Source organism: Phacochoerus africanus, chromosome 5 (assembly GCF_016906955.1).
Source record: "Phacochoerus africanus isolate WHEZ1 chromosome 5, ROS_Pafr_v1, whole genome shotgun sequence".
In the NCBI taxonomy this organism is placed as follows: Eukaryota; Metazoa; Chordata; class Mammalia; order Artiodactyla; family Suidae; genus Phacochoerus; species Phacochoerus africanus.
Window position 1 is genome coordinate 17874302 of NC_062548.1, and position 22530 is coordinate 17896831.

Consider the following 22530-nt stretch of genomic DNA (forward strand, 5'->3'; position numbering starts at 1 on the left):
GGAGGCTTTTATGGATAAAAAAATTCCTTTTTATATAGTAGTTCAAAGTATTCCCCCAGGGAGTTCCCGTCGTGGCGCAGTGGTTAACGACTCCGACTAGGAACCATGAGGTTGCGGGTTCGATTCCTGCCCTTGCTCAGTGGGTTGACGACCCGGCGTTGCAGTGAGCTGTGATGTAGGTCGCAGATGCGGCTTGGATCCTGCGTTGCTGTGGCTCTGGCGTAGGCCGGAGGCTACAGCTCTGATTCAACCCCTAGCCTGGGAATCTCCATATGCCGCGGGAGCGGCCCAAGAAATAGCAAAAAGACAAAAATAAAAAAAAATAATAAAAAAAAGTATTCCCCCAGAGTGAAAGAGATGGTGAGCCTGATGTAATGAAAGGAAAGCACATGGACCCCTACCTGGGGTTAACCTAGGCCCTCCTCACCTACTTGACAACCTTGAGCAAGTCACAATCTCTGAAATTGGAAAAATACCAATAGGGTGGGGGAATCAGTGAGAGTGTGTGTGAAGTGCTTTGTAAAATGCTAATTAAGTGAGTATTCATGGGCTCAGCATCTGTATGGAGCACTGTACTACTCTCTCTTCATTTGGAATATTAGAATCAGGGATTTGAAGAAAAGGTAGCTTTTGAGTGAGGGTGAGCAATAGATAAGTGTCTACTGTGTGCAGCACCTTGCATACATTACTGCCAATTCTGTCAGCCTCTTAAGCTAAAATCACCCTGATGATAGAGCCCATATGCTTTTCCTGGCACACGGAACTCCTCTCATTCATTAGAAACTGCAGGCTGGAGTTCCCATTGTGGCTCAGTAGTAATGAACCCGACTAGGATCCATGAGGTTTGATCCCTGGCCTTGCTCAGTGGGTTAATGGATCCGGCACTGCCATAAGCTGTGGTGTAGATTGCAGACTCTGCCCAGATCCTGCATTGCTGTGGCTGTGGTGTAGGCTGGCAGCTGTAGCTCCGATTCAATCCCTAGACTGGGAATTTCCATATGCTGCGGGTGTGGCCCTAAAAAGACCAAAAGAAAGAAACTGTTAAGGATGAAATCATGGAGGCAGATCAAGATGGATTCCTGAAGGGATGTTCCCTAACCCTTGAGGTCTGCATTTTGTAGGACAACCAAACCAACAGTACCTGAGTGGGTCCCAATGCCTGCGTCCTTGTGGCAGCCAGGGCTGCAGGTGGGCATGACAGTGGCTGGGGTGTTGCCAGGGCTCCGCTCTCAGCACACACATTAATGGCTCCCAGAGAAGCAGATCCATTCCCGGCTGTACCTCCTCTAAGCCTGGAGGCTGAGTGAGCTCCAGAGGGCAGACTGGTCGCCTCGTGCAGTCTGTCCTGCCTGCTCCCAGGCCACCGGAGCTTCCTCCACCCTCCACCAGAGGTCACCCCCCGGTGAGACTGGCCCTGGCCAGGGCGCTGTTCTGCTGAGCCTTGGCCCGCATCCCAGGTAGCAGTTGTGATTTATTTTTGGCACATCGGCCTTCCGTCATCAAGTAGCAAAGCCCGAGGGAAGAACAGCAAGACATCCTATTCTGGCCACAAGTGTCTGCTCGGGACACGCTTCAGCCCTCTGTCGTCCCCTCTCCCCAAGGGGCTCCAGGACCTTTGGGGTTTCTGTCACGTTGACTCAAGAACCTGCAAGGATATAAGCAGTGAGTAGCTGGATCAGGAGGGGAGAGGGAGAGGTTGTGGGGAGGGAAGACCACCCCCCAAAATCCGTTAGCCCCTCTTCTCCCCCTTCTGAGGGCAGGTGGGCCCAGGAGAGTGGCAGCACTGACTCCTGAAGTCCCCTCCCAGGTATCTGTCTGCGGAAAGTAGATCCCTGGGACTGTGTTCTCAGGGAGGGATGTTATGTTCCAAAAAGGACTAGGCTGCCTACCCCCACTTGGGGACCCTGTTCCAGAGGTGTCTTGGGAAAGGCCTGGGGAGTGCAGGTGGGGGTGGTGGACAGAGGCCCAAAGTTGGCCCCAAGCTAGAGCTGGAGCAAGGGAAAGAGGCAGGATAAAGCTCCCCCGCCCACCCCAGGAACTCAGCGAAGCCGGCAGTGCCAGGGAAAGAGGCCCCTAGACTGGATGGCATCCTGGGCTGGGTCAGATACACCCTCTGCACATGGAGGGCCGGGGGAAGGAAGGAGAGACTTTCCCCACCTGGCTTTGGGAGGTTAGAGACGGGGGACAGACACCCATCTTGGGAACATAAATGGACTTACCAGAAAATGGGCTTTTTTTTAATGGGGAACTGACATGCCCGTGCTCAGCTGGGGTTGCTGACGAGCGGAACAGAGGCCGCTCAAGCGCCTGCTGCTGGCAGAGGAGCCTGTTGTTATTCTGATCCTTCCTCTGGTAACCAGGCACCAGGCAGTAGGGACACCAGACTTCCTGGAACAGCCAGCCTGTCCCGAGGCAGCCAGGGCTGCTCCTTGGCTGGTCAGTAAATTGGCCCCTCTGACAGGCCAGGCCTTCTTGGGCCCAGAAGGGGTGGCGGAAGTGAGATGAGAGGCAGCTTTGGCCTTGCCCAGTGGCAGCTCGTGCCTGTTTTCTATCTGCCCCTCTTCCGGTCAGTACATCATTTTCTCCATTCCTGAAATCCTCTGGCTGCGGTAGGAGTTCAGTACACTACGGCCTCCACGTTCCTGAAGCAACGCCAGCTCAGCTCCTCTGGGTCTCGGCCTGAGTGTCCTGGCTCCATACTGTCCCAGCAGGACCTCTCGGGGCTCACTGGCCACCATTAGGTAGGACACAAGGCATTCTGGGAACAGGAACATCCTGCTGGCAGGAACCTGGACCACAGGGATACCTCCAGCCATTGAGTTGCATCCACGGAGCAGCACCTGTAGCAGCTGCACTGGGCACAGTGGGGAGGGACGGCTGGGACGTCCTAGAGATGGTCACAGATGATGGAGGAGATGACAGTACACTGACAAGTGATACCAGAGGCTGGGACCAGGACTTGCCCATCAAGCTCTGCGTCCCTCAGAGCACCTGGCACAGTACTACTCAGCGTATGAAAGAAAGGATGGATGGAGGGAGGCAGGAAGAAGGGAGGGAGGAAGGATGGAGCGAGATCATGAAAATCCGGTTAAGAGCCGAGTGGGTGCGGAGGCAGCAGTGGGAAGCACCGGGAGTCTGTCCCGAAAGGCAGGGTTTTTTCTGGGTAGGACAATTACAACTGGGGAGATAAGGGGAGGCTATGGGAGCGGCACATCTGAAGGTGAAACCATGAAGTGTCTCGCTTTTCCCACAAGAGCAGAGATCAGGCAGAGGGCAAGCAAGCCCAGCCTCATCTCAGAGAAGAAAGGAAAGAGTACTTGAATTTGTCCTTCACAGTTTCTCGGAGGTTCTTCTTAAAATCAAGGGTGTGCTGGCCCCAAAGTGTGGGGCCCAATGGCCTGATTCCTGCCTCCGGCCCAGGCTTGGGCCTCGCTGACTATTTACATCTCCTGGGGGGAGCAACAGCTTACAAGGAGAACACAGAGGAAGCCACACGGTTCCCTGGGGTCATAGGCCTCTACACACAGTGGGGAGAAGCAAGCTGGGCTCTTTCCAAAGTTTTTTTTCAAATCACAAACATTTAGTTTGAAGAGTTACCAGAGGCCAGCCCTATGCCAGGAAATACAAAGACGAGGGCAAGATGGTTGCAGCCCTCAAAGAGCACACCCCCTGGAGTTCCCGTTGCGGCTCCGTGATTAACAAACCCAACTAGCATCCATGAGGACGCGGGTTCGGTCCCTAGCCTTGCTCAGTGGGTTAAGCATCCGGCGTTGCCATGAACTGTGGTGTAGGTCGCAGACGTGGCTCGGATCCGGGGTTGCTGTGGCTGTGGCGTAGGCCAGAAGCTATAGGTCCGATTCAACCTCTAGCCTGAGAACCTCCATATGCCATGGGTGTGGCCCTAAAAAAGACAAAAAGACAAAACAAAACAGAAACAAACAGCACATCCCCTAGTTGAGGGATGCTGACAGTTCCTTCTTTTCCCTTCTTAGAGCCTTTCGGAATCAACCCTAAGGAGCTGGACATGACCAAGGACGCGGCACTGCCGGAATCCCACTCAGCACAGGGCTTCTATGAGAACTATGAGCCCAAGGAGATCCTGGGCAGGTAAGGCATGAGGTGCCATCCTAGGCTCCGGCCAGCTCTGCGGGCTGCAGCCATCTCTGCTTGACCTTGAGCATAGACCCCATTGCCACCCCCAAAGCACTGTTCACTTGGGGAAACCCTTAGATTGGGGTCCTGCTCTCCTGAACCAGGATGGAGGCGGCGGGTATAAGAGCACCCAGATCAGAGACCTCTCCCAGCAAAAGGTGGCCCCAGTGCCACAGACAATATATCGAAACTCAGCTTTGGGCCAGGGTCAGCATCAGAGGGAAGATTAGGGCCCTAAGAGGTTGGGGCTTCTTCCTCTGTCTTGAGAAAGGGCAATGAACCAGGAGCCAGGAGGCTGGAGAGCAGGCTTCCTCCTCTTTGGCTCCAGGCAAATCGCCCTCTCTGTGCCTCCTCCATCATCCCCCAAAGCTCACAGGAAGTTGGGGGACAAGGCAGGACACCTTCGCCGTGGCCTGGGACTTGAGCCTCCCCCTGGTGAGGGGCCCCCAGGACTCTCTGTCCTCCGCACCCCCAGGGGAGTGAGCAGTGTGGTCCGGCGCTGCATCCACAAGCCCACGTGCCAGGAGTACGCGGTGAAGATCATCGACGTCACGGGCGGGGGCAGCTTCAGCTCCGAGGAGGTGCGGGAGCTGCGAGAGGCCACGCTGAAGGAGGTGGACATCCTGCGCAAGGTCTCAGGCCACCCCAACATCAGTGAGTGCTGGCCCCAGGGGGAGGGGTGCTTTTCTCCCGCCCCCCACCCCACGCAGGGAGCCAGAACCATCCGGAGTGTCTCCCGCACCCCGTCGAAGCCCTGCCAGCCCTATGCCCTGAGGCTTGAGGCTCCCATCAGCATGCTCACTGCTCCTGGGGATTCAGTTCTGTCTAAGCCTCCTCTCCCAGCCAGCCAGGCAGCGGGGGTGCCAGGCAGGGCGGGGGCTCGGCGCGGGTGGGGGAGTGGGAGTGTGAAGTCCCCGGGTGCCCCACTCCCCGGGTGGGCCTCCTCCGCACAGCATCCCGAGAGCCCCTCCAGTTTCTGAGTCAGCCCCCGCCGGGGCTCCTCTGCTGCCTGAGACGAGCTAGCCATTTCCATTTCAGTACAGCTCAAGGACACTTATGAGACCAACACTTTCTTCTTCCTGGTGTTTGATCTGTAAGTACCCGGCCTATCAGAGAAACTTCTATTGTGGTCCCCCACCCAGGGCTTCCTGCAGACCAGCAGCCAGCCCCCTACACCGTGGACCCCCAGTAAGGTCTCAGATGCTTTAGGCAGATGACCCCCTGGAGCCAGGCTGACAGGTTTTGAATCCTGGGTCCATCCCTTATGGGCTGGATGATTTCTTTCAGAATTAGCTTTCCCATGGGTGTCACAGGAGTCCCACCTGCCCAGTGACCGGCCCAATGTCAATGCCAGCAATTATTAACTACCATGATGATGACAGTGGCGGTCATAGTACATATTCTAGACTCTGAGGATTACAATCCCACTTCACGTGCTTTTTCACAGGGAGTGAACAGAAAAGCAACCACATCACAAGACCCCCACACGCGGTTATACACATACACAAGAACATACACATGAGCAGGGGCGGGAGGGAGAGGGGGTCCCTTGGGTGTGGGCAGGGGATGGTCTCCAGGAGGTGACCTGAGCAGACACCTGCGTGGAGGGAGGGACCCGAAGCAGCAGGTGTGGCAACCGGCAGTGACGGGCCAGGGATGGAACCTGAGTCCCGGCCCTCCCAAGCCCCCGCTGATCCCGTTGCGCCCCAGTGGGAACTCAACTTATTACTTTTTTTTTTTTTTGTCTTTTTGCCCTTTCTAGGGCCGCTCTTGCAGCATATGGAGATTCCCAGGCCAGGGGTCCAATCGGAGCCACAACAACACGGGATCCAAGCCACGTCTGCAACGTACACCACAGCTCACGGCAACGCCGGATCCTCGACCCACTGAGCAAGGTCAGGGATTGAACCCGCAACCTCACAGTTCCTAGTCAGATTTGTTAACCACTGCGCCATGACAGGAACTCTTTTTTGTTTTGGAAAATGTTCCCAAGGAAGGGAGCTCTCCAAGTGCCCGGTGCCCGCTCCACTGCCAGTTCACTAAAAAACATACATCTCTGTTGCGGGACTCATGGTCATAGAGCTGTCTGGATTTCTTCATACATCACCGCTAATTTCGGGACTAGATTTACTTGAGAAAATTATTCAAGGAGATTTTGTATTGTTGGAATATATTTTGTAGTCATACTGAACATGTCCAGTGTTATTTTTTTTCTTGGAGACACAGTTTCACGTGGCGTGGCTGTACAGTTAAACTGCCAGCTCTAGGAAGGCAGGAGCCTGTGGATCAGCCTTGCAGGGTCCCCGTGTTTACTGGTAAATCTTTTTGCTGCTGCTGCTATTAGTGAGTTCTCCTAGTGTTTTAAAATGGAGTTAAAGTGGAGTTCCCATTGTGGCTCAGCAGGTTAAGAACCCGACCAGTATCCATGAGGATGCAGGTTCAACCCCTGGCCCTGCTCAGTGGGTTAAGGACCTGGCTTTGCAGTGAGCTGTGGTGTAGGTCACAGATGCAGCTTGGATCTCACATGGCTGTGGCTGTGGCTGGCAGCTGTAGCTCCAATTCGACCCCTAGCCTGGGAACTTCCAGTGGCAAGTGCGGCCAGAAAAAAAAATGGAGTTATGGGAGTTCCCATTGTGGCTCAGCGATTAGGGAACCCAACTAGGATCCATGAGGATGTAGGTTCGACCCCTGGCCTCACTCAGTGGGTTAAGGATCCAGCGTTGCCCTGAGCTGTGGTGTAGGTCACAGACGTGGCTCAGATCCCGTGTTGCTGGGGCTGTGGCGCAGGCTGGTAGCTGTAGCTCCAACTGGACCCCTGGCCTGGGAACCTCCATATGCCACGGGTGCAGCCCTAAAAAGACCAAAAAAAAGGAGTTAAAGTGATAAAAACTGGAGGCACACATTGCCTTTTAGGAACACAGCACCAATGGCATCTGAAACAAGGCTCACTTCTGTGGTTTCTGGGTTGTTTCTCAAACAGAAGCCCCCCTCCCTGCCCCACCAGCCAAGCTCAAGTATTTTCCTGCCTCTGACACTGGCTAAAATCCCTTAGGCCCTGCTTTCCCGGAGGAGCGGGCAGGAGGGGGCAGGATGCACCTTTCCTATGTAACCAAGGAAGACTCTCCCAGGACCCCCCAGTCCTGCCCACCTGTCCCAGCTCTGCTCAGTGGCACTCTTGTAGAGCCCTTGGGGGCAGCTCAAATGTCCCTAACCTTTGAAGAAGTTGCTTGGGGAAGCTATTTTTAATGCTGCCCCAGATTACCCTCCAGGGTGTAACTAGATTAGCCTAGCAGAGACCTCTTTCTAGATCATCCCAAGAAGTGAGAAGACGGAACCGCAATTCTTGATCCTAAGAAATCCGAAAATAGGCAAACTGCTCCTCCATTCCTTGAACTGCTGCTGCTTCTAGTTGTTCTGGGGAAAAAAAATCAAGATACTCTTGACCTTCCCCTCTGGGTCTGGGGCCTCGGGCCAGTGGCTCGTTCCCCTCCTAACCCTGATTTTGGCCCTGTGAGCTCCCAGTCCATGCAGTCACTCCCACACTGGTGCCACCGCACCCCTCCAGCGTCCCTTGCTCTGCTTCCCACCCTCCCAGATGGCCTCTCCACTCACTCTCCTGGCTCCTCCCCACAGACCTTGGCCCTTTGTGGGGAGCGGCCCACTTTGCCTCTGTAGGTGGTGAGGTGGGAATTAGTTCTCTGGGAATGGGGTAAGGAGGGGGCAGTCTTGGGGCGCATCCAGCTATCACCCATCTGTCCCCACAGGATGAAGAGAGGGGAGCTCTTTGATTACCTCACTGAGAAGGTCACCCTGAGTGAGAAGGAAACCAGGTGAGGGTCCCCTGGCCTCTTCCCCTACTTCCAGCCTGAGTGCAGTGCTACAGTTGCCGAGGTCTGGTGGGAGGCATGGCATGCACTCATCCGAGTGGGGAGTGGGCCCTGCTGGCTCTCATGGCCTCCCTCCCTCTGTTATTTAGCTTAGATAGTCCCAGCCTGTCTTTATTTTTTTGGCCACCCCCCACGGCATGTGGAAATTCCCAGGCCAGGGATCGAGCCCGTGCCAGAGCAGTGGCCTGAGCCACAGCAGTGTCAATGCCGGATCCTTAACCTGCTCAGCCACCAGGGAACTCCAGTCCTGGCCTGTCTTAAGTCCTCCCTCCCTCGCAGTCCAGCTGATACATGGGCCTTGGTCTCCTTGCCTGTGACCTGACCCTGCGGGGTACGAGTTGAGAGTCACTGTGCCCCCACCCCCCCAGGAAGATCATGAGAGCCCTGCTGGAGGTGATCTGCGCCTTGCACAAGCTCAACATCGTGCATCGAGATCTGAAGCCTGAGAACATCCTCTTGGACGACAATATGAACATCAAGCTCACGGACTTTGGCTTTTCCTGCCAGCTGAAGCCAGGAGAGAAGCTGCGAGGTCTGGTAACGTGGCCTTGGCCCATGCCAGGGGCCCAGGCTTTCTCACCAGCTCTCCTAGGAACAGAGACTGCCTGGGGTTTCCCCCTAGAATAAAGATCCTAGCATTTCGGGCTTGGGTGTCTCTTCAAGCATCTCTTCCCAGGACTGGGCTGAGCCAGGTTTCCACAGCCTGCGTTCCAGGCCAGGACAGCCAGACCTGACCAGGCTACTGACGGGCCCTAAGCAGGTGGCCACATGAGCCAGCGCCCTGGCCTTGCCCTTGGCTGGTTTGGAAAGTCCCAGCCCCGCCACCATTTGGGCTCCATCTCCATTGTTTCTTGGGCCTTCCTCTTCCAAGTGCCCCTCTGCTGACCTGTCCTGACGGAAACTGTTCCTGCAGAGGTCTGTGGGACCCCCAGTTACCTGGCCCCCGAGATCATCGAGTGCTCCATGAACGATGACCACCCAGGCTACGGGAAGGAGGTGGACATGTGAGTGTGTCGGGGAAGGAGGTGACCGGAAGGGACAAGGATGCGCCCCTGGCCAGGAGCACCTGGCTGCGGGGTTGGGGGGACAACAGTGGGACCTACAGCCACCCCCCCTGCCTTCCTCCCCGCCCACCTGGCGGCAGGTGGAGCACAGGGGTCATCATGTACACCCTGCTGGCCGGCTCCCCGCCCTTCTGGCACCGCAAGCAGATGCTGATGCTGAGGATGATCATGAGCGGCCACTACCAGTTCGGCTCACCGGAATGGGATGATTACTCGGACACCGTGAAGGACCTGGTGAGGGGACTGTGCCGGGCCGCGGGATTGGAGGCACCTGCCGGGAAGGGACCCCGCCTTGATGTTATCCGCTCCCCATCCCATGCTCAGGTCTCCCGCTTCTTGGTGGTGAACCCCCAGAGCCGCTGTTCGGCAGAAGAGGCCTTAGCGCACCCCTTTTTCCAGCAGTACGTGGTGGAGGAAGTGCGTCACTTCAGCCCCCGGGGCAAGTTCAAGGTACTGCAGCTCGCCTCCCAGCCAGGGCCCCGGGGTGGGTGATGCAGGCTCCCGAACCCAAGCCCCCAGTGCCCTTGGGAACTCCCTACAGCCACGGGGCTTCCAGAGCACCTGCCCCTACCGCCCCCTACCCCCAGCCAACTGGCCACAACAATCCCTGTGCTTGCTGGTGGGATGCGGAGGCCCCAGCTGTGCTGGAGGGGGAGAGAGACAGGTTCTCAGGCCCGGCCTCGCACAGGTGATCGCTCTGACGGTGCTGGCTTCCGTGAGGATCTATTACCAGTACCGCCGGGTGAAGCCTGTGACCCGGGAGATCGTCATCCGAGACCCCTACGCCCTCCGGCCTCTGCGGCGACTCATCGATGCCTACGCATTCCGAATCTATGGCCACTGGGTGAAGAAGGGGCAGCAGCAGAACCGGGCAGCCCTCTTCGAGAACACACCCAAGGCCGTGCTCCTCTCGCTGGCTGAGGAGGAGGACTACTGAGGGGCTGGCCAGCCAGGCAGGTGGGGCGGGGCTCGGGCAGGGAGGGGAAGCCACAGAAACGGATCAAGGGTGTGCAGGGGGGCGTGTGGCCCTGGCCAGGGCCCCTGGAACCGGGGCCCCTCTCCCCTCTCAGAGGCATCACGTGGTGGTTGGTGCAGTCGGGCGCCAGGCCCCACGGAGCAGGGACCAGGTGCGGTCCTGAACCGGTAGCCTCCTGTCTCCCCACCACCCCGCTGCCGTACCAGCATCTCCGCTCCTGCTCAGGAGATGGGGGCCTAGAGTTACTGCCACTCGCATGCCCTTCCCTCGGGGGCTGGGGTGAGGAGGAAAGAGCACAGCCGGAGATACACAAGCACAGGAGATTTTACAGACCTCACGACGTCCAGGGACACCACGGGAGCAGGTTCTTCTCTGGGGACATGTTTTTAGAGGCATATGGTAGCCCTCCCATCAGTAACAATAGAAAGGGAAGCTTCCGCTAGCTGTCTTTCTGGAGTGTTATTTACTCTGGGATTCCCATGGGACGGTGTCGCCAAGTCAATCTTCCCAGACCGTTTTACAACCCACGCTGTGCTTTAAAGAGCCCGCGGAACTGCGTGTCACAGACAGTGGAAATCAGGTTCCCTCGGAGGAGCGTGAAACCCCACAGATGGGGCAAAGGAAGGAAACATTTTCCTTCAACAGCAGTTGGCTGGGAAAACAAGGAGACCTGGAGAAATTCTGCCTTGAGAAACCAATGTCAGATCCTTAGGTCAAAAGGGGAGGAAGCAGATTTAAAATTTTCTAGCAAACTGCCTTTCAGAGCACTCTGCCCCAACTGTTTGAGTATTTGGCCCCTCTATGGTCAATATTTGACCTCTCAGAGAGACACCTGGCTCCTGGCCACAATCAATAGCTGGGGCTCCTTCTCCGAGAGACAGTGGCGCCCCTCCTCAGAGGTCAGGGTCCTCTCCTGCCCTGGGGACAGGTGCCTGCCACCGAGCACAGGGGAGGGGAAGGAGGTCGTTCCTGAGGCTGAAGCTGAAGAGCTCGGAGTCTGGCTGTTTGGAATGTGGCCAGGGAGTGACCTGGGGACCACGGGGACTCTTCCCTGCACGGCTGCTCACAGCTCCCCAGGCGGTCGGCCTGCGCTGGAAGCACAGCGGAAGCCTAGGTTGTCTGAGGCTGAATCTGGAGTGTTGCCCATCCTGGCGCCAGAGAAAAGGAAGAGAGAATGGACATTTGTTGAGAAAGGGGCCTGGGGCCTTACCCAACTCTATGCTTGAGCTCCCTGGGCCTGCTGTGGCCTGGGGCGGCCTCGAGACTAGGGAGGGCACAGTCCGGAGAAAAATCTGGTGTGAGGGTGGGTCAGAGTGCATGCTCTTTCTGCGGAAAGAGGCAAGAAGGGACCCTGGGGCAGGTGGAGGAAGTGAGGGTGGTCCTGAGAAATTCCTGGAAGGCAGGAAAGGCAATGACTAACGGCCTCGACTGCGGTGGCTCAGAATAACTCAGCTCAAAAAAGCCTGTTGACAAGAAATGAGAACATCACAGCACCAACCAGTACTCTACACTTTTTTTCTCTTCTTCTGTCTTTTTAGGGCTGCACCCGCGGCGTATGGAGGTTCCCAGGCTAGGGGTGGAATCCGAGCCGCATCTGTGACCTATACCACAGCTCACTGCAATGCCAGATCCCTGACCCACTCACTGAGCAAGGATCAAACCCGCATCCTCATGCGCACTAGTCAGGTTCATTACCACTGAGCCACAACGGGAACTGCAGGACTCTACACTTGTCAAAGAACTCACACATACAGTCCTTCATTTGCTCTTTCCCTCACTGCTCTGGAAGGCAGGATCTGTTCACCATTTCACAGACCCGGAATCAGACACCAGAGAGATTTAGATGTCTTGCCCAAGGCCAATCATTGCTTCATGGGCACCAGAGAGTCAGTGCTAAGTCCAGTTTCCTGGGCCGTAGGTTCGTGCCTTCTCAACTACATAGTCCTACGGGGAAAGGGGAGGAAAATCCAGGGGCTTCGAAGAAACACCTAAAAAACCTGATATCCTGAGGCCACAGAAACAGTGGCCTGACTACAGTCCTACAGAAGCCCAGGAGTAGGAGTTTCAGGGACATTAACTGAAATAAATCTGCAGACAAAGTAGGAAAAGTCCCAGGAAGGGGCTCAGGAGTTGGGAACTCTATAATTCAGGTGCCACCCCCAAGCATCTGTGCAAAATAAGCAGGTTCCAGGACCTCCCTGGGCTGAGCATTCCTTGATTGTGAAACAAAATGGTTGTAAAGACGACTTTTCCTGGGCCCACTCGCTCAAAGAGTCAATATTTCCATGACCCCTGGCCATGACCTACTGATGTGGCCATTCCACTCCCCTCTCTCGGCCCGTCTAGTTATGAAGACAAGAAGACCAACCCATTTAATTAAGATGCTAGACTCAAGCGTCTCCCTTGGTGCTGGGAGCTGGCAGGAAAAGGCACGAGCTGTCCTGGGCTCTCTGCTCGGCACGGCAGGCATTGCTTGCTTCCTCTTCTGTACCCACAACCCCCAGAGGAGGGAGAGGGGTGGCAGCAGTGCCCACACTAGCTCTGGGAGACCAGCACCCAGACCCTCAGCCCCCGGCCACCAAGCCCCTCACCTGGTGGTGACGCGGGCCCGGTGATTGGCAGAGCCGTCGGCTGTGTCGATCCAAGACGCCCCCCGGAGGACACGCATGTCCTGGTCGGCAGCCTGGTACGGTGACGCTGTCCACTCCCACACGTTGCCCATGAAGTCATAGAGCCCTGCATAGGTCCCAGAGCAGCGGGTCGTCCCCAGGCTGGGGAGCACCAACCCCGACTCCTGGCCCCCGGGGTCAGGCAGAAGGAGCCCAGCAACCAGTCTGGGAACCATGACAGCAACCGGATGAGCGAACTTACCGTAGTTGTTCTGCGGGGGGAAAGCGTTCACCGGGGAGACTCCGTGGAAGCCATCCTCAGCCTTGTCACCCTTGGGGAACTTTCCCTGAGAGGGAGAAATTTAGGTGAAAAGATTCACCATCCCATCCCAAGGCGGTGCTCCGACCTGCCCACAGGACTATCTCTCTGTATCCTCGGGGCCGGGGAAGGGCTCAGGGCAGTGACCTGAGCTTCCCATCCCGAGCTCCCAAACCCACTGCCTTCTGTCCCCCACCATGACCTCCTGGCTGGATCAGAAGTGTTGTTTCCCGGAGTTCCCATCGTGGCTCAGTGGTTAACGAACCTGACTAGTATCCTTGAGGGCATGGGTTCGATCCCTGGCCTCGCTTAGCAGATTGGGGATCTGGCGTTGCTGGTGGCTGTGGTGTAGGTCACAGACGCAGCTCGGATCTGGCACTGCTGTGGCGCAGGCCGGTGGCTACAGCTCCAATTGGACCCCTAGCCTGGGAACCTCCATATGCCGCAGGTGTGGCCCTAAAAAGAGCCCCCCCCCAAGAAAAAGGAAGTGTTGTTTCCCGTGTCCCCATGAGCCCCTCCTGCTCCCACTTTCTCCACTGTTGGCAACTCCTGCCCTCTGCCTCGAACCCCACGTGCCCTGAGAAGAAAGGCTCCGCCTCCCCACTCCTTTGCCCCATCCCTGCCTCCGAAGGAACCGCGGATGCCCGTCCTGTGCTCCCTGTACCATCAGTTCCCTTCTCCACCTACAGGCTTACTTCTCCCACATCTACCCTGACCCTACCTTCCTCACTTCCTGCTCCTTTACCGCCAAAATCCTGGAAAAGGAATCCGTATCTGCTGATGCAATTTGCTCAGTTTGTTCACTGTGCTTCTCATCTTTTTTTTTTTTTTGGTCCTTTTGGGGCCACACCTGAGGCACATGAAGGGGTCGAGTGGTCGAATTGGAGCTGTAGCCACTGGCCTACACCACAGCCACAGCAACACCAGATTCAAGCCACATCTGCGACCTACACCACAGCTCACGGCAACACAAGACCCAGAAGTCGAACCCAGGGGTCGTATACAAGTTGGGTTCATTACCACTGAGCCACAATGGGAACTCCTCATTCTCTTTCTCATTACAAGTGGAGGCCAGCTGCCACTGCTCCATAAAAGCTGCTCTTATGAGAGGGAAGATGAAGGGGCTACGATACTCCACACCCACCTAGCGCTAGTGCTGCTACGTCTACATGCTTTAATCCTCACAGGGTTGTGAGGCAAATATTTTCTCCATTTAAAACCAGCAACTGGAGTTCCCATTGTGGCTCACTGGGTTAGGAACCTGACACAGTGTCTGTGAGGATGTGTGCTCGATCCCTGGCCTCGCTCAGTGGGTTACGGATCTGGCGTTGCCACAAGCTACAGCGTAGGTAGCAGATATGGCCAGGGATCTGGTGTGGCTGGGGCCGTGGCATAGGCTGGCTGCTTGCTGCTGCTCTGATTTGACCCCTAGCCCAGGAACTTCCATATGCCGCGGGTGTGGCCCTGAAAAGAAAATAAATACATAAAGATGCTAGCAACTGAGGCTCACAGCAGTCACGTTCTCAAAGATCCCACGGTGAATAAGTCAGATCTGACTATGTGCAAAGCTCTGATTCCAAGATCATCTGAAAGGTCTGTCTGCCCTTCAGGCTCTCGTCAAGGCTTTGCCCTGAAATGCTGTGCTCCCTCACACTGCAGGGTCCCCCGGGGAGGGGGCGCTATCATTCTTGCCTGAGGTGGGTGCTGTTGACTCCTAAACCAACCTGTTCTGATCCAGACCTCCATTCCAAACCCCAGACTCATACCTTCAACCTCTGACTGGGATACAAGTGACCTGAAGGCATTGTAGGCTAGGCTGATCCTAAACTGACCAGGTTCTGTCCCTCTGACCCGAAACATGCACATTACCTGTTTCGGATAATGGTTGCGCCATGACCCTGTTGCTCAAGCTCCGATTCATGCTTGAACCCTCCACGTTTGGCCAGGTACCAAACCCTGCCTCCCTTCTCAGGCAGGCCTCTCCCACTTGGCTTCCTCTCCATTCCACGTCCACTTCATTTAAGTGTTCACAAGCCCCTCGGCCACTGCCGCAGCCTCGAAGTCAGAGACCTCCTGCCACCACGGCAGCTTGACTTCCTCTGGCCCCACACACATTTGCAACAATTAGCATCCCCCCCAAATCAAAACGATGCTGTCACTGCTGTTGCAAAACCTCTTGGCTCCTCACAGCCTGGAGGGTACAATATCAAACTATATCTTGGCACCCCTGATCCTTCAAAATCTGCCTCCGACTTGCCTCTCGTTTCCCTGTGCACTGGTCTCCCTGGGTCTGCCATGTGTCTGTCTGAACACACAGCACCCTTTCCTTTTTTTCATCTTCTTAGGGCTGCACCTGCAGCATATGGAGGTTCCCGGGCTAGGGATCGAATCGGAGCTACAGCTGCCAGCCTATACCACAGCCACAGCAACACGGAATCTGAGCCACGTCTGCTGCCTATACCACAGCTCAGGGCAATGCTGGATCCTTAATCCACTGAGTGAGGCCAGGGATCGAACCCACGTCCTTGCGGATGCTAGTCAGATTTGTTCCTGCTGAGCCATGACGGGAACTCCACAGCACCCTTTCCTAATCCAGTGCTAACACTCACACTGCTTCCTCCACTTCTCCCCTGGCAAAGTCCAGTCCAATGAGCTCAAGTGGCATGTTCACTGGGAAGTCACTCCCCACTGGCCCGGGCCGTGACGCATACCCGAGCACACGCTGCACGACTTCACGAAATGGCACCACTGCTTTGTCGTTTGCTTTATCCCTTTACCAGTTCTCAGTCTCCTTGGACCACGCAGCCCTCTGAGTGCCACGGCCCAGCCTGCGGGCAGGTCTCAATACTCAGGGAGGAGAGAAGCGAGGAAGGTGTGTCTTACCTGCCACAGGTTGGTGCGGTTTGGCTGGAACTGGTTTCCCCAGGGGTACACCTGACCTGCCGGGAGAGCCAGGAGGCAGCGGAGGAGGGAGAGGTGAGGGGTTGGGGGAGAAGCGAAAGCCAGAGTGAGCGAAGGAACCGAAAACGAAGTCAGGCGGCGATGAGAAAAGAAGAGGAAGATCACTGCACTGCACTTCCCGCGCCCTCCCTCCCACTCACTGTACTGCCTTCAGGGCCTTCGGATTCGGTCCAGGACAGCACAATCCCGCCTAGGTGTGTTCTGTGAAGGTGTTAGCAGCTCATGCTGAGATAAGCAGAGACACGGAGAGTGAGCACCAAGAAACGTGTCCCCTGGACTTCGCTGGGACAAACGAACGAGCAACCTCATATCCATCACATCAATAACTCGACTGCTACTGCTGGTGCTCATTCAGAGTGTGCAGAAGTGCTGACTATGGGGAAGTGCTCTTTCACGCTGTTTCGTTAAGACTGCAACAGGGGGAGGTCCCTTGCGGTGCAGCGGGTTAAGGATCTAGCGCTGTCACTGCAGCTGCTTGGGTCGCTGCTGTGGCGGGGGTTTGATCCTTCCACCCCTGGCCTGGGAACTTCCACACGCCATGGGCGTGGCCAAAAAAAGTAAATCGCAAAATAACAAAGTCATCGGCAAATGGCAATTGGTTATATTAATCCCTATACAGCTAATGGAAAAGGTGGACAGTGTGGGTAACTTGTTTTTCCCTGTGCTACGTTGTTCTCATCATACGTAGTGAAATGCCACATGTCTGTGGAATCTCCAACAATAAAAACAGATGTCTGTTTCTCTGTTCCATTTTCCAGTTAGTAACTTTGTTGGTATTTTATGGAAGTATTGCTCTGGGATGGATTAGAAATAACAACAGGGAGTTCCCATTGCGGCTTACTGGTAACGAACCCAACTAGTTATCCACGAGGATGCAGGTTCAATCCCTGGCCTTGCTCAGTGAGTTAAGGATCCAGTGTTGCCATGAGCGGTGGTGTAGGTCACAGAGGCGGCTCGGGTCTGGTGTGGCTGTGGCGTAGGCCCAAAGCTGCAGCTCCCATTCAACCCCTAGCCTGGGACCTTCCATATGCCTTGGGTGCACCCCTAAAAAAAGAAAAGAAAGAAATAGCAAGAACAACTAGCCCATCACCAAGCAGTCTGAGAAGCACTGCTCTAAGGAGTGTGAGCCCTTCCCACCCTGTAAAGCCCCCCCGTGCAAGGCAGATGGGAAGCAAGAATAAAGGGAGGTCGCCTTGGCATCTCTATACCCTTCAAGCCCCCACGGGCAGCAAACTCCCACTCTTCCTCAGTGGGCAGCCGTTTCCCCCGCCAAGCACAGTAGGCACGGGCATCATTCCAGCTCACATGTACCACTGGGAACTCCAGTCTCTCTCGGATGCCAGAGCCGGGACCTGCAGGCTGACAGCCAGGATGAAGTGAGACAAGTTTCTGGGAGCTCATGGAAGTCTGAGGAAGGCTAGGCTTAGGGTGCCTGAGTTGAGCTTTTACCACTAGATGGAGCAAGGAAGTGGGACGAGAGAGTCTGATGAGTGAGGTGAGGTCCAGAGTCAGAAAGCAAGCCTAGGGAGTTCCCGTCGTGGTGCAGCGGTTAACGAATCCGACTAGGAACCATAAGGTTGTGGGTTCGATCCCTGGGTTAACGATCCGACGTTGCCGTGAGCTGTGGTGTAGGTTGCAGATGCGGCTCGGACACAGCTCCGATTCAACCCCTAGCCTGGGAACCTCCATATGCCGCGGGAGCGGCCCAAGAAACAGCAAAAAGACAAAAAAAAAAAAAAAAAGCAAGCAAGCCTAAGCATAAGCACCACACGAAAGGGAGAAACGGGATGTGCACGGGGATGAGGGCAGAGGGGACTTTCTCTGTTTAAACTCAGTAGGTACAGATGGACAAGGGGTCTAGGGAAGCCAGGCCTCCAGAATAAGAGTCCACAGGGAAAACAAGGTAGAGGAACCAACACTCACCTGCCTCCAGAATGCCCTTTCCACTGGCAGCCACCAGAGAAGAGACTGCAAAAAAGAAGGAGCAGGGCTACCAGATGCTCTGGCCCAGCAAGGGCTCCCTCCTGACTGACCCCAGGAGGCAGAGCAGAGACTTCAGCCGAGACCCGGGTGCTCGGAGTGAGACTGTGCCCAGAAGCTTCAAGTGTGACATCTCCCCATCCTTACTAGAGTGAGGCCTGCCAAGAGGTGGTTCCTCTTGTTGGTTCAGGGGTATCTTGAACCCCCCGTGATTCCGGATCTTTACAGTCTATGTCGAAACCAGCACAGGGTTAACTTCCTGGGTGTGTGTGTTCATCTTCCAGGGTGGGTCTCTCTTGCTTCCTCCCTGCTCTCAGGTTTGATTCTCTACTGTGGCCTGGGGGGGGTCCCAAGTCCCATAGGATTCTCTGTCCAGGTCCCACTCCCGTCCCCTCGGCTGCAAAGCCAGGTTCGCTCACCTGCATTTGATGGGTTGCTTTGCTTCTAAGCTCATCGGGCACAAGGTCCTCAAAGACAAAACTCCACCCAAACGCCTCAGCCTCTGTCCGGTACTTCTTCTCCCTGACAAAGTCCCTGAAGAGAGATATTTCATGTGGTTCAGCTAATAGGGTTCTGCACTCCAGCCTCCCCCTCTCCTGCTCCAGAAAACCTCACACAGCCTCAGTCACTCATCACCGAGTTTTCATGAGCTACAAGGAGAACCAGATTTTCTTTCAAAATACTGGTGTGTGTGTGTGCAATGCACAAACAGTAGGATTTAAGGGTTTTTTTGTTTTTTGGTTTTTTTTTTGTCTTTTTGCTACTTCTTGGGCCGCTCCTGCGGCATATGGAGGTTCCCAGGCTAGGGGTCGAATCGGAGCTGTAGTCTCCGGCCTACACCAGAGCCACAGCAATGTGGGATCCGAGCCGCGTCTGCAACCTACACCACAGCTCACGGCAACGCCGGATCCTTAACCCACTGAGCAAGGGCAGGGACGGAACCCGCAACCTCATGGTTCCTAGTCGGAGTCGTTAACCACTGCGCCACAACGGGAACTCCTGTTTTTGTTTTTGCTTTTTAGGGCCGCATCTGCGGCATATGGAAGTTCCCAGGTTAGGGGTCGAACTGAAGCTGCAGCTGCCAGCCTACATCACAGCCATAGCAACACAGGATCAAAGCCACATCTGCAACCTACACCACAGCACAGCGACGTCAGATCCTTAACCCACTGAGCGGAGCCAGGGATCAAACCCACATCCTCATGGATACTAGTCAGGTTTGTTACCATTGAGCCACAATGGGAACTCCTAACAAAAGATTTTTTTTCTTTTAATTTTTAATCTTTTTAGGGCCAAACCCAAGTTATGTGGGGGTTCCTAGGCTAGGGGTCAAACTGGAGCTGTAGCCGCTGGCCTACACCACAGCCACAGCAATGCAGGATCTGAACGTCTACAACCTCCACCACACCTTACAGCAATGCCAGATACTTAACCCCCACTGAGTGAGGCCAGGTATCGAACTTGTGTCTCATGGATGCTAGTAAGATTCTTTTCCGCTAAGCATGACGAGAACTCCCTAACAAAGGATTTTTAAATAGCTTTAATTAGGGGCTTTCCGCTTTCCTGGAGTTTCCTGGTGGCCTAGTGGTTAAGGGTCCAGCATGATCACTGCTGTGGCTAGGGTTTGATCCCTGGCCCAAGAACTTCCACCTGCCATGGGCGCAACCAAAAAAAAAAAAAACAAAAAACAAACAAATCAGGGGATCTGAGTTCAGACCCAGCCCTGCCACTACCAGAGAGTGAGGTTAACCTCTTTGGGCTTCAGATTCTTCATCTGGGAGTTCCCGTGGTGGCTCAGTGGTTAACGAATCCAACTAGGAACCATGAAGTTGCGGGATCAATCCCTGGCCTTGCTCAGTGGGTTAGGGATTTGGCGTTGCTGTGAGCTGTGGTGTAGGTTGCAGACACGGCTCAGATCCCATGTTGCTGTGGCTCTGGCGTAGGCCAGCGGCTACAGCTCCAATTAGACCCCTGGCCTGGGAACCTCCATATGCCATGGCAGCGTCCCAAGAAATGGGAAAAAAAAAAAAATCTTCATCTGAAAAATGGAGATGACAGTTATCTCACTGTACCATTGCAAAGATAATATGTGACAGTGAACCAAGCTAATTTCCTCTAAACACTATGAAGGTTAGAATAGCTTTTACTTCTTCTGGAAGAACACCTAATGTACCTGAAATCTTTGTTGGTGACAGGAAATATGTCAATGGCAAAGGGTTTTACTGTCACCTCCCGGACAGGTCCTTCACCATCTCTGCCATCTGGTGAATTTGTTCCCATCTGGAATCTCCCTCCAGGTAGCTGGACCATGCCAGTCGTCTGCCCATTTCCTGTAGAGAAAAAAAGAGTTGTCAGTAACACACGAACATATATAAAACAAGAGGCAACATTTGGATCCTATGTAAGACTCATAATGGCATAATGAAAAAAAATGGATGCTTAAAAAATTTGGCTTTAGGAGTTCCTGTTGTGGCACAGTGGAAATGAATCCGACTAGGAACCATGAGCATGCGGGTTCGATCCCTGGCCTCCCTCAGTGGGTTAAGGATCTGGCGTTGCCATGAGCTATGGTGTAGGTCACTGACGAGGCTCAGATCTGGTGTTGCTGTGGCTGTGGCATAGGCCAGCAGCTACGGCTATTTGACCCCTACCTTGGGAAACTCCATTTGCCTCGGGTGTTGCCCTAAAAGGACAAAAAGAAAAAATTGGCTTTAAATTCTCGTTCTGTCACTTAACTTACTGGGTGACCTTGGGCAAATTACTTAGTCTGGATTTCAACTTCTTCATTTATAAAATGGGGATGGGGTAACATCTATTTCACAGGTATAGCTATATTAAAATAACATGTGTAATGTTTAGCACATGGTAGGTTTTCAATAAACATGTATTTCCTTTTCTTGCCTTTCTGTTCTTCTACACAACAACCTTTTGTTCCAGTGAAATAAATCCAGACACTATATTGCAGCAGCTCTGGTCACTGCTGTGGCTCGGGTTCAATCCCTGGCCGGATGTCAAGTGGGCAGCCAAAAAAAAAAAAAAATCTAGACACTAAACCCTGAAATACATCTATCAACTTTCTACCCATACTTCTGCTGTTTCCCTGCCTCTTCCTTTTCACTTGTTGAACTCTTACTGATTCTACTGATTTTCACTGTTCTATCATACGCTCTAGAAAGAAAAGGATCATATCTATTTTGTCAGTGTAACCCTGACAACTAGTACAAGTGCACAATAATTATCCTCAAATAACTAAATGAACTCCTTCATACTTGCTGTTTGAATACCTCCCAAAATCATAGAACTAAAAGGATCTTTAATTCAACCCCCTCATTTGACAGGTGGAAACCACCACCCAAAAGGGAAAAAATGACTTAAAGAATTAGTTAACAGAAGATAGGACTACACCCAGGTCTCTTTACTTCCTGGTCACTGCCACTCCCAAAAGGCCACACTTCTCTGGCTTGATGTACTACTTTGCTAGGTTTCTAAGGATGTCCAAGTACTTACTGTAAGTCCTCTAAAGGCAGAGTCCACATCTTTTCATGTTCTCCGGGAACCTATCTTTGACCCTCTTCTCATTCTGACACTCACACTAATGACTTCATCCTCTTTAAGGGGGAAAAACTAGAGCAAGCAGGGAATTCTCAGATTAAAAAGGAATTAAGAAACCACACACAACAGCAATACATGAACTTTATTTTGACACTAACTTAACATGTAAACTATAATTTAAAAACAACAATACGTGAATCTGAACACTAACTGGATGTTTAGTGATATTAAGGAGTACTGTTAAATTTTTTAGGTGAGAAAATGAACAATACTTTTTTTTCTTCCTGTGACTTGTCTTTTTGGCTATTCAAGCTGAGTATTTTCAGATAAAACTGTATATAACACCTCGATTCACTCCAAAATGAATTTCCCGGGGAAAGGGCGGGGGGGGGGGTGTGGACCATCCACAAGAAACAAGACTAAAGCCATAAATTGGCAACCGCTTAAAGTGTGAAACAGGTAGGTGGGAACGGGGGTGGTGGAAAGGCTCGTTTTGTTTTTACTTTTTTATGCTTAAAAGATTCCATAATAATAAAAATGAAACATAAGTGTACTACAACAATATGAGTTGTCAAACACCTCGCCAAATTGGCTGCCCCAGAATGCGCCTCCGGCCGCTGCAAACCGGTGCAGGAGGCAGACAGAGGGGCCACGACGAACTTTCCCCACCAGGGCCAAGCGCCCCACCCCTTTTCCAATGCTTCCCGAACCAAACGGCGCCAGGGCGGTGGGGCAGGCCAGCACACTGACCTAGTTCGAGCCAAGGACCGGAGAGAAGCGACAGCAGGGTCAGCAGCGGCGACAGCAAAGGACCCATGCCGAGGACACGAGCCCGGAAGTCACCACGCGCAGAGTACGCGGAACTGGGCGGGCCCTGCGGCGCACGCGCCCCGCTGGCTGCCGTACCCTGCGCGCGCAGGCGCACTACTCCCTTGAGCGCCCAGGTCTAGAAAATAGTCCGGTCCCACATGAGGGTAGGGCCAGAGACGAGGACGGGTGATCAAGGACATTTTCTCAGGGTTATGGTTGA

General features: G+C 54.1%; 2 protein-coding genes across 6 annotated transcripts; one reads left to right on the forward strand and one right to left on the reverse strand.

Annotated features, from left to right (window-relative positions):
- Positions 1-1453: 1453 nt before the first annotated feature.
- On the reverse strand, positions 1454-22387 carry SUMF2 (sulfatase modifying factor 2). Of its 5 annotated transcripts, none has more exons than XM_047779953.1 (9): positions 22251-22372; positions 20122-20278; positions 18368-18482; positions 17892-17936; positions 17177-17327; positions 15891-15946; positions 12951-13035; positions 12671-12815; positions 1454-1645 (listed from the first exon to the last, which is right to left on the reverse strand). In XM_047779953.1, the coding sequence occupies exons 1-9, from the start codon at positions 22315-22317 to the stop codon at positions 1573-1575; spliced, it is 894 nt and encodes a 297-aa protein (XP_047635909.1). In that variant the 5' UTR covers positions 22318-22372; the 3' UTR covers positions 1454-1572. The 5 variants fall into 5 exon arrangements, with proteins under 5 accessions (XP_047635909.1, XP_047635911.1, XP_047635908.1 ...); XM_047779952.1 differs by lacking the exon at positions 1454-1645 and adding an exon at positions 2593-2887; XM_047779957.1 differs by lacking the exon at positions 1454-1645 and adding an exon at positions 10595-11227 and having other exon boundaries at positions 22251-22387.
- On the forward strand, positions 1605-10521 carry PHKG1 (phosphorylase kinase catalytic subunit gamma 1). Its single transcript, XM_047779958.1, has 10 exons — positions 1605-1662; positions 3993-4107; positions 4628-4806; positions 5191-5245; positions 7917-7982; positions 8408-8571; positions 8953-9043; positions 9184-9337; positions 9428-9553; positions 9792-10521. The coding sequence occupies exons 2-10, from the start codon at positions 4025-4027 to the stop codon at positions 10038-10040; spliced, it is 1167 nt and encodes a 388-aa protein (XP_047635914.1). The 5' UTR covers positions 1605-1662; positions 3993-4024; the 3' UTR covers positions 10041-10521.
- Positions 22388-22530: the final 143 nt, after the last annotated feature.

Coding starts and splice junctions, on each gene's coding strand:
- PHKG1 (XM_047779958.1), top strand. CDS start 4,025: ATGACCAAGGACGCGGCACTGCCGGAATCCCACTCAGCACAGGGCTTC. Junction 8,572..8,952: donor GCCAGGAGAGAAGCTGCGAG/GTCTGGTAACGT, acceptor CTGTTCCTGCAG/AGGTCTGTGGGACCCCCAGT. Junction 9,044..9,183: donor TACGGGAAGGAGGTGGACAT/GTGAGTGTGTCG, acceptor ACCTGGCGGCAG/GTGGAGCACAGGGGTCATCA.
- SUMF2 (XM_047779952.1), bottom strand. CDS start 22,317: ATGGGTCCTTTGCTGTCGCCGCTGCTGACCCTGCTGTCGCTTCTCTCC. Junction 18,483..20,121: donor GTCACCAACAAAGATTTCAG/GTACATTAGGTG, acceptor ATCTCTCTTCAG/GGACTTTGTCAGGGAGAAGA. Junction 15,947..17,176: donor TGCCCGTGGGGGCTTGAAGG/GTATAGAGATGC, acceptor CTCTCCCGGCAG/GTCAGGTGTACCCCTGGGGA.